Source organism: Pygocentrus nattereri, chromosome 25 (assembly GCF_015220715.1).
Source record: "Pygocentrus nattereri isolate fPygNat1 chromosome 25, fPygNat1.pri, whole genome shotgun sequence".
Taxonomy (NCBI): Eukaryota; Metazoa; Chordata; class Actinopteri; order Characiformes; family Serrasalmidae; genus Pygocentrus; species Pygocentrus nattereri.
The window spans coordinates 11,559,858-11,571,170 of record NC_051235.1 but is presented as its reverse complement, the minus strand read 5'-3'; the positions used below and the strand labels follow the sequence as shown (position 1 = coordinate 11,571,170).

General features: G+C 40.9%; 1 protein-coding gene across 1 annotated transcript in view; it reads left to right on the top strand.

Moving 5' to 3' along the window:
- Positions 1 to 574: 574 nt before the first annotated feature.
- chrm4a (cholinergic receptor, muscarinic 4a) overlaps positions 575 to 11,313 on the top strand; it is a 28,414-nt gene continuing 17,675 nt past the window's right edge. The window contains exon 1 of the mRNA XM_017709582.2: positions 575 to 1,278. Coding sequence (XP_017565071.1) covers positions 1,215 to 1,278 — 64 coding nt within the window. The 5' untranslated portion in view covers positions 575 to 1,214. The remainder of the gene's footprint in view (positions 1,279 to 11,313) is intronic.

The following is an 11,313-nucleotide window of genomic DNA, read 5'->3' as shown; positions in this document are numbered from 1 at the left end:
TTGCTAAAGTATGTGCTCTGTATGGTTCTATATAGAACCCTTTTGAAAATGGGTTCTATATGCACAAAAAATGCACAAAAGTGTTCTTCTATTGTTACGATGTCAATCCGGTAATAATAGAAGAACCATTTTTGTACTATACAGAACCATTTTCGAAAATATTATATAACATTATATTCTCCACCAATCTGAAGAACCTTTTCACCATGCAAAGAACGATTTACGCATGAATTTGTTCTATATGATTTCATTAATTCTTTAGCCTTTTCTTTCTTGCTTTTCACTTCTTTTTTCTTTCTTTTCGTCTTTCCTCCTTTCACTTAATCGCTGTGGTTCCTGCTTTTTTCATTTGCTCACTTCTTTCTGTCTTTCTTTTTTCTTTCTGATTTCCTCCATACATTCCTTTCAGTCCGTGTTGTGGTGGACTGTGCTTGGTTTGAGGACGCGCGGAGCTGCTTAGCGCTGTGCTCGTGAGCGCTGTCCACGCTATTGGTGCTGAAACCTGTGCTCCTCCTGTAGAGCCGCTCAAACTCAGGGGGGGGCAGAGATTATTTTTCTCTTTTTCTCTTTTAACGCAACACCTCCAGCTCAGGGAGGCTTTGAGCATGAGCTGATGAGTTGCATCAGGTGTGTTAAAAGAGGCAGACTGTCTTCAGTCTGTGACCCTCTGGAGTCTCCCGGCGTCGCCTCAAAGTAAACTCTAAAACAATGAATCATATGAACGCAGTACAAACATAGATTTTAAAGTCATCCCAGCTGTTTCTTTCTGTAGCTCTGTCTGAGTATGGGTTCTCTTACAGTGCTGTAAAGTGAGATACTTCGGGGTGGGCTGAGCGCACCGACCTGGTTCCATCGTAGGCGCCGCAAACCGCGGCTCGCGCGCGGTCTCGCGAGCTTCTCTGACCGCGATTGGCAGGAGCCTGGTGACGTCATCGCCACGCCCGCCGCTGGAAAGCCGCGGGTCGCGCAGATGCGCCTCACATCTGGAGCACTCGGAGGATCCGCGGCGCTGCAGGCTCGCGCTCGCGCCGGAATGGCCACCACCGCGCTGCTGAGGCTTGCGCGCGCCACGCGCGTCACGTGGACACCGACGAGCGGCGGAGAAAAGAACGCCGATTGAAACACTGGGATTCTTTTCTCTTCTAATTTATTTCTCTTGTTTCTTTCCGTCTTTTCTTTCCTTCTTTCGTTCACTGGCCCTAAAAAAGAAAACAATGCAACTAATGAATGTAACTAACGGCAGCGGAGCGGACGGACTCGCGCCCTGGAACTTTACCGGTGAGTTACCGGTGTGTGCGTGTGTGTGTGTGTGTGTGTGTGAGAGAGAGCTGGTGAGTGCATAGCAATGCCCATCAGCCATGGATTCCCTTTGAAGTGGCTTTAATATTTTTCACCCTCTCGATCTCATGTGTTTCATGCAGCATCTTAATAAAGCTCAACTTAAAACACTCATTTACCCCATAGGCCTGAAGGAAAAGAAGCACCTTCTTTTAAAGGAAAGCAGCCTATACTGTATAAAATAAATTAAAAGCACTAAAACCCACCACAATCATACCTATAAGAGTTCCTAACAAGTTACACTTGCTCTTGTCAAAATGTAAACTGTAGCTGCCACTGAGGTTGAACAAACTCTAAAAACTAAAGCATTGATAAAACAAAAAACAAAAAAAGAGGATCAAACTCCCAGCGATGCAACAGCCAGAAATTGGATGACATCAGGGAGGATTTAAGGCAGGAAGAGCTCCAGCATGGTTGTGTGAGAGTAATGGAGATGGATGTGTTCATTTGCGTGCACATCAGTCTGAATATTTCCACACTAGCTGACTTTTCTTTGGACTTTTGTTCAAAAAGTTTGAGTTAAGTAGACTTTACGCAAGTAGGCTTAACTGTTCCTTACATTTGCACATGGATGTTGTATATGGTGTGTATGTATTGCAAAAAGCCTCAGCTTCGAATTATGACATGCTTTAAGAGATGCTTTTTAAACAAAGTAAAAACTTATGTTATGAATAATATGCTTAAATATTAGGAAAATCTTTTACTCCCTAAACCCTCTCATGAAATATTCTATTACCTTTACATACTAATCACACAAGATTCTCATTCCTCCCTTAGTGCCTATGTGGGTAATAAAGAATGATATTTTGGAATGTTTGAAATGAATGGACAGAGATTAGTGTTGATATTCAGTTAAAATTTTATCTGTGCATCTTTTTGAGCTGAAAGCAGAACTTCACTGCGTTCTCCAGCTGGTTCTCAATGTTCACATCAATTTAAATCTCAAATATGGTCTGCAGGTCTTTTTACACTGACCTTACTCCCACACGCTCACCCAGTTCCTCCTCCTGCTGTCGAGTAGTGCATGTGTGTGTGTTTGACCATATCTCTCACAGAAGTATGAAATGTGTCATTTTTCAGAACAGATCTGTGGAATGGAAGTGTAGAAATTCAGCTCCTCTGATGTATTGACTTTACTTAATTAAAATCTTTGCAATATTTCCATATCAAAATGCTGAAAAAACTGAAAGCCAAAGTTGCGTTGCTATAATAAACATTATTCATGAAAATGTGTACATACGATCAAGAAATTCAACACATTGTTTTTTTTCTGGGGTTTATGAGCCCAGAGTTCCATTGAGAAGAAATCAGAGCAGAATCTTTCCTCAGCTTTCAGTCACTTTCATAAAGCAATCAGGAGGAGAGAAAAACAAGAGGGAATGAGTTTAGTCGCTTCATCTCTATTTCTCTCTCTCTTTCTTTCTGTCTCATTTTCTCTTTCTATGGGTTCTACTCTCTCCTTCACATTCTCTGTTCTGTTCTCTCTTGCTAATCTATTTATTTCCCTCTCTCTCCCTCTTAATTTCTGTCTCCTTTGCCTCTCCCTCTCCCTCTCTCTCTCACACTGTTCTACTCTCTCTTTTGCCTTTTTCTATGTTCCAATCTCCATCTTTCTCTCTGCTGTCTCTCTCTGTCTTACTCTGCCTCTCTATATGTTCTCTCTCTGTCTCTCTCTCTCTCTCTGTTCTGCTCTGTACTCTGCCTCTACATACGTTCTCGCTATGTCTCTCTCCCTCTGTTCTGCTCTGTACTCTGCCTCTCTCTATGTTCTCGCTATGCCTCTCACTCCATCTCTTTTACCTTTTTCTATGTTCCAGTCTCTATCTTTCTTTTTGCCATATCTAACTCTCCTACTCTCTCTCTTCTACTCTGTGTCTCTATATGTTCTTTCTCTCTCTCTCTCTCTCTAGTCTCTCTCCCCTCTTTCACTCTCAGACTGCTCTGTGGAGAGTGAGGTTTTAATGTGGCCTGATTGTTGTGTGTGTATGTGTGTGTGTGTATGTGTGTGTGTTCACATTGCCATGCAAAGCTGTAATATCTCCCCCCACTCTGTCTAAAACCCCTCACTAGACTGCATCTCACTCAAGGAATCTCACACACACACACACACACACACACACACACACACACACACACATCAAAGTGTTCAGTATGTGGGACCCTAATCTTCAACCTCTCTGTAACAGTGAAGTGAAGGGAGGTGCCAGCATCCAGCAAATGGAGCTTTTTTTTGAAGAGTTCTTTTTATTGAAGAGCTCTCCCTTTATCACAGTCAGTGACTGATTACAGACAGGTCGCATGTCACATCCCAAAATTCTCAGATCATCATAAACAAATAAACACAAAGACTTGTGAAGCTAAGTTTCCATTAACCAAACTCAGTTAACCAAGTTACAGGATCCCTGTTTTGCTGTTATTAACAGAGATGTTTTGTTCAGAGAGAGAAAGCAAACGACAGCGTAAGAAACAGAAAGAGAGAGAGAGAGAGAGAGAGAGAAAGAGAGAGAAAAAGAGAGAGGTAAAGACAAAGAAGGTAAGAGAGGGACTGTGAAAGCAAGAGAGAGGGAAAGAGAGAGAGGATTGTTCAGTGCTTCTACTCCATCTCTGTCATGACAGAAATGAAACACAGAATGAAACATTTAAAAAAAGTGTCTTAGCTCCATTGTGCTTCTGCATGGGTGTGCATTTAGTTCTGTGTGTGGACCAGGTGTCCCTACGTTGATGGAAACTGTTTTTTGTTTAACCAAAGGTAAAACAGCTCAGAGTATTTCCCTTCAGCAGCTCTGATTAAGGGCAAGTTTTTGTGTAGGGTTAGCACAGCAGAGTTTAAGACTAATCATATAGAAAGAAATTTAAATACCCTGGAAATAGACAGGCATACTTATGGAAGAGAGAGAGAGAGTGTGTGTGTGTGTGTGTGTGTCAGGTCTATCTCTGAGATCAGATTTGAGTTCTGATTTCAGTCAGACTGTGATTCTGGCTTAATGACATTTAGAGATCATTCCAATAAACACCCTCCAATAAAGTCTCTCTCTTTGTCTCTCTTTCACTGTCTCTCTCTATGTCTCTCTCTCACTGTCTCCTCAAATTATGGTCTCTCTCTGTATCTCTAGCTCTCTTTCTGTGTCTCTCGTGATGTTTCTACCTGTCTCTCACTTTTTTCATACCATGTATCTGTCTCTCTCAGTCCCGCTCTATCTCACTCTCTGTTTTGTCAAATTGTGCTGTCTCCTTCCATGAGATATCTCTATGTTCCCTTTTTTTGTTCTGCTCTCTCGCTGTCCATCTCTCTCTCATTTTGTTCTGTGCTCTCCTCTTCTATCTTCTTCTGCATCACCCCTCTCTCTCTCTCTCTCTCTCTCTCTCTCTCTCTTTGTCTAATTGTTAACCCAGTTTTACAGAGGAAAGTGTGTCGGGCTGCTTCTGTTTCACCCTGCTAGCGTGAGCCTCAGATGCACACACACACACACACACACACACACACACACACACATTACACACACACACACACACACACACATACATGCAAACACACATGCACGCACACACTAAAAACAGTGTGCCTTAGGACATATCTGGCACTCTTTCTTCTCTTCATTTAATGGGGGTTGAATGAAACACCCGCAGTAGCTGAAAAGGCAGGAACAGTTCAGAGCTTGAAGAAAATCCCTGAGCGCTTGGCTGCTGGTGAGAGACCACAATCCCTACAGCTCTGTCCCATCACACACCACTTTTAAGACACAGACAACTTTTCATGGCCTACACTACAATGTTAGTCAATCTTCTGTTGTCATTAGGCAAGGAGAAGAGCAGCAAGTTCTTGGGACACATTTTCTCTTTTTCTTTTTTGTGCAGATTGCCAGCTTCAAACATTTGAGGATATTTAAAATTAAAAGTATCCAAGGGATTTTTCGCAGCAATACCACAGAAGAATCCCTATTGGTTCCCAAGAAGCCGTCCAATTGAGAGATTTCAATTAGTTCTTTAAAGAATCATCAAAAGCTTTTTCAAAAAAAGGTTCTTCTATGGCATTGCTCCAAAGAACCCTTTTTGGCAGCCCTATTTTTAAGTTCATTTCTGTTTAAAACAATCATGTTTGCTGTATTTAATCTCTGAAAGCATTGCAATCAAATTTAATTTTTAAGACTTGGTTGAAAACAAAAGGGTTATCAGGTATCAGGTATCTAAGTAGATACAGCCAAGTGCGATCTTCTTTTCCGTTAGGACTTCAGGAGCAGAATTAAACTCCTAATGTGTCAGATTTTGATTTTCAATGGGTGGGACCAATTTTGTGGGGAAAAAGGTGACTCTAGGCCTTCAGGAAATCTTAGATACAGAACTGACTGGGAGTATAAGTGGTAGCCTGAGCTGTATTGACAGCTCTATGAATGGGCTCTTATTGATCTGCCCTAAGACAAAATTTAATTGTTAATATGTCTATAACAAGCTTCAGAAAAACACATGCAATTGCTCAGTTAATATTATTTATTCATGCCTTCTACTTTAATAACTAGTTCACCCATTACAATAGAAATAGTAAAACACTAGAATGATTTAGTGTAGTGCTTGCCATACAAGCACATAAGGAATCTATAGACAGCTTGCTGTCAGAAAGGGGAGAATGGCAGGAGAAATGTCAAAGCAAAAAAGTAAAAATATGGGACAGACTTGGGGAAAACTGAGGAGCGCATTGAGATTACACATGAAAGGTTGTTGAGGCAGTGAACCATTCCAGGGATCTCAGCCAAAAGCACATGATCTAACGGGCTCAGTCCAGGCCTAGCCAGAGTTTAATATTAAAGACTTGTAAGACATGTGGAAAGTCTTGGCACAGTGAGGGGGGGAGGGGGGGGGGTGGTGGGGGTGCAAGGCTGGGCTATGGTTTAGCATAGTGAGTCATTCAGGGAATAAATGCCTGATACAAACCAATGAACATGACAGTATCTTAAGCTGTTGTACGGTTAAACATTGGGAGCCAAAGCTTTCCTTTTTGTTTTCTGAGTTTAAGCCTCAGGCTGGTTAGGTGTAGCACAGCAGCATCAACACAGAAAGCCATGGAAACAAAGAGGGGGCAAGCAGTGTACTGACAGCTGTCTTTCAGAGACTGAAAGTGTACTGTGTTATTGAATTGCTGTTGTTTAATATGAATTTCTGCTTATTTAGTTAGGTTGGTTTGGTGAGTTATCTAGACTGATAAACCTAGCTAAAGCATTTGGCCAGATTTATTAAGCTTTGGGGGGGGGGGGGGTAAATTTGCCATGCGCAGAGGGCTTTAGTACAGCTCTGTGGTGCTGTTCTCATGATAATTAGAGCTGGTAGACTTAATCTCAAAGTTTGGCTCTCAGAGTGCCTTGCATGAAGAAGCAATAGGACCACAGAAGTCAATACATTGACAAACATGAGCAGTGCACTGAATTTACTTGATTCAAATATGTAAATCATTTCCATATGAATCACGATTTAGACTTTAAGTTCACATCATTTTCGACTGTGGTGTATTATTAAAGTGTATTTAATAAAGTGAAGAAATTTGAATTCAGTAAATTTAACTGTGCATGATTCCCACGAGTGCTGAATGCCGCTGCACCTCACAGTACAGTACAACACACACACACCTTAGTAAAGACTGTTAGAAGGGATAATGGTGATAATTGCTGGTGTAGGATGTTTGTTTGATTCCCTGTTTAATTAGATGAACTGTGCAATTTAAAACTCTCTCTGAATGCTGCTTACCAGAAAACAGTCACTAAGCAACTATCACCATCATGTCTGCATCTCTGCGTCTCTGTCTCTCTCTCTCTCTCTCTCTCTCTCTCTCTCTCTCTCTCAGTCAGTCAACCGCATATGAAGTACAGTAATGTGAGAAAACATGGCTTTTAGTCTGCATGGATCATAACAGTCTATTGTACAGTTGTTTAGTTTTAGTGTTGTAAAGTTGTAAAGTTACAGGGGACATATTCAGCCTTTTCAAGTTCACTTATGACATTTTTTATGAGTTATGAGCAAAAAACACTCATAAATTGTTTTCACAGAACCTTTTCTCAACCTGTTTTACAAATAATGAGGATGATTTTAATATTGTGGCTTTAAGACTGATATATCATCGCTGTCAGCGGCAAAACCTCCAAATTGATGCAAGACGCAAAAAGCAGTTAATGTAACAAGAATTTGTTTCAAGCCCCTTTGGACCATTACTACTGGTCTATCCGTTATGCAATGAAGGGCAGCTGGCATTTTTGAATTTTATAAAAAATAAAGATACATTATTTTTCAACAACGACAAAATTGCTGTTTTGACTGGAAATTAAATAAATAAAGTGTTCTCAGGTTTCTGCAGAGTACTTTACTATATCTAATTTTCTGTCAAAAAAGTAAGAATTCAGTTTTCTATTATAAGCATCCATTGCTGAATTTTGATCTTTTTTTTTGCATTCACGCCTTCTTGTTAAGCTCTTCTAAAGTTTGGCATCACATTGGACCTTAATTAGCTAGGACAGAAAGTACCAGTATCAGAGAAAATCTGTCTGAGGCTTCAGGCCTAAACTGATATTTCAGTGTTTGCTTGTGTGCCATCAGTGCAGAGACTTGTGTGAAAGCTGTTCTAAAGTCTGCTTGGTTTGTGCTGTGGTTTCTCCTTTTGGGGAGAGGTAATTAAAACTTTACTTTAAACTTCCTGCTGTATATTGTCAGGCTGGTAATAAGAGAAAATGTAACAGTATAGTTATGGTTGTGTTTGAAAATGACTGTAGAGAGAGAGAGAGAAAGAAAGAGACAGAGGGAAAGAGCAGCGCAAGGGAGCCAGTAATGAGGACAAGGAATCAAAAGGGGAGTCAGTAAACTAGTGGGGATATGATGGTTCATATCAACCTACACACACACCCAGCTGTGGTCTCTGGAAGTTTTCACATTGCGGCTCGTTTGTTAACAGGGAACGGCTCAAACCAGCCACAGAAGAGTGCTGATGCTGACTCCAGATACAGCGGCGAGAGAAGCTATCTTCAGCAAAAGCTTCAAACAAAAGCAACATGGCGGTTTTCTTCTGTGAGCCGATCATCTGGCCAAGGCGCACTCTGCGCAGCTCGCTGTTTCTTTAGCTGCTAATTAATTCTGCCTGGTTGCCTGTATGCAGTATGAGTGCAGTTCCACTGGAATGTACAGTCGCAAGCAGATGGTTGAGCGCTGCCAGCTGGTAACTGGAGGGTACAAGGCGGGTCCCAGCAGGCCTGTTAAAGAGAGGGAGGAAGAAAAGCTGAAGGTTGATCGTCCTGGCACAGCAGGGCAGTGCGATATATCATTTGCTAATCAGGATCATTTTGAGATATCAATATCACAGAAGAGTACAATATGCAAATGAACCTCTAACCAATTGCAGCATTTTATTGTATGCCGTGAGCATCCCTCAGAAGAAAATGTATCTGCTTAAATGTTGCGCTCAGGAGACTCGAAGGGGAATTCCATCAATTTTGGCAAAAAAAAATGCAATATTAAATAATTTAGATGTAAACAAAATCATTCAGAGCATCCTGATGTGAAATGTGCACTTCTACACAAAACTTTCAGACTTTCAACATTTAAATGAATTCATACTCGAGAAGAACATGCAGGGCATTGTACGGCAAAATAGTCCCCAGAGAAAACATATATTGCTCTGGTTTACTGCCAATTCATCACTATTAACATTATGTCAAAACTCAGAAGACATGTGTAGCTTTACTTTTGGATAGTAAATAAAATGGCTATGTTAGTGTAGTAGGCATGACAGGCTTCCCCTCACCACCACTACAAATAAACCTGAGTCAGTATGTTTCTATACAGAATACCATTTCACATTTTTTGGTTTCCATCTCAACCACTGAATTGTGTAGACATACAGATAAAATACAGATACAGATAAAAGTATATTAGTGATTCACAGCATCAGAACTGTGAAGGATGAGAAATGCTTCAGTTCATATTAAGATTCCTGTTTATAGTTCAGTTGCACATAAACATAAGCATTATTATCACTCAAGAGAAGACACGTAAGATTACTATTCTGTTTTGCTCAGGAGAAAGCTGAGCAGCAGGAGATCTAAGCAAAAGTCTCATTTGGCTTTCTATTTGATCTAATACTGCGTTTACATGTTGCCAGAAAACTGTTATTCAACGGTTTTAATGGACATTTCTGCCACCATCAATAGCAATGGTCCTCTGACAGCAGTGGTCGTTCAATCAAGAGTTCAAGTTCAAGCTTTTCTCATAATCATTTATTTTCACTAGTAATGCTGTGACCATGCCAACATTTTTATTCCTGTATGCTGCCGTCAGTCATGTACCACTATGCAGCATGGAGCGAGGGTATTTTCAACGCCAACATGTAAGTGTAGCAGTGTTGTTATCTAGGAGAAAGCACAGAAATATTAAGAAGATCTCTTTTTTGATTTTTCTTTCCTATGTGCCTCACCAATCTAGATGAGTTTCTGTAAGTGTTTTGCAGTGATATGCAAGCAGGCAAGGGGTAACAAACACAGTTTAACCATGTCATATCATGTGTACTACACTGTATTTTAATGATATTGCAAAATACATTGTAATCACCGAATTAAGCAATGCACCACACTATGAAATTCTGTATACTTCTTGCATCCCCTACAGCGCTGTCTATTTTTGCAATTTATATCACCTTTAAAAACAAAACGGCAGTTCCTCTGGGCTCTGAGGGAAATTATGGCTTTCAGTGGGGTGTGGACTGATAGCTTTACAGTGTGCACGGCAGAATGAAAAGCATACAGGCAAGAAAAAATATGGTTACAGTTGGATGCAAAGCTGCTTTGAAACAGCATGTTTTGTCAAAAGTGCCACACAAATGAAATTGAATTGAATGTGTGGTGGTGGTGAAGATTAGGGATATAGTTTAGGGCACTATGCCTGTATGTAGCTTCTTTGCAGCTGTTTAACCTAACCTCTGCCAATGCAAATTTCGATCTTGGATGTGCTTGGTTTGGTGTAGAGATTTGGTACCAATGTTTTTTGTGTGTATCTGTATGTCAGGGAGAAAAAAGCACAGAAAAGAGTGTTCTGTATGTGTTTGTCTGTGTGTGCGTATTCCATTTGAATGCTTAATTTTTGTGTTTTGCATGTGGGCATGATGTTTCAAGAGTGATTGGCATTTTATGTGTGCGCTTGGTGCTTCATGTGTGTATGTGAATGTGTGCATGAGCGTGTGCTTGGCGTTTTATATGTGTGTTTGGTGTCCGTAACCAGCTGCTGTTCCCTGCGTCCCAACGCTCCTTGAAAGAAAGCAGCGGAGGAAATCGCTGACAGCTTATATAACAGGCTGAGCCTGGCAGTGCTGTTAGACTCTCTGGAAGCATCCCATCTCTCCGGGGGAGAGGAGATACTCCATCACAGCATAGACGTCAAGAAAGCCTTGCATTGCCAAAATCAGCAGCCGTGTGCCACACAATTCCCAACAATAGTAGCTGAGTGGTTGTTGTTAGTCCAGCAATGCTTTCTTGACACAAACAGCTAAGGATTAATGCCAGCATAACACAGTCTTAGTAGAGGACATCTTGAGTTCCTTAAGAATGTCTGGTGACACTTTGAAATTGAATAAGCTGCTGTCTGATTGGGTCCAATGGCTCCTGTCGCTTCCAATTAGATCTCACTATGAAAATTGTTAGCAGGGTGTCCCTTCTATACAATTGTCCAGAGAGTCTGAGCCATAGTAAGTAGTATTAAAGCTAGCTAATATATATACAATGCATACACATTCACTAGCTTGCAAAGCATACACATGCACAGATAGACTGCGAGTGGGGGGTTGTGGGTGGTGCAGTAACAACCACTTTTTTGACTCTGTAGCCTGTTGTGAATGCACACCACTAGGAATCCCACCAATAAGGCACTAATAATCTCTTGAGCCTCCAAAATGTCTGTGTACTGGCCAGTTGCGTTATGTAAGTTATGTTGATATAAAACTGATATTAAAGAGAA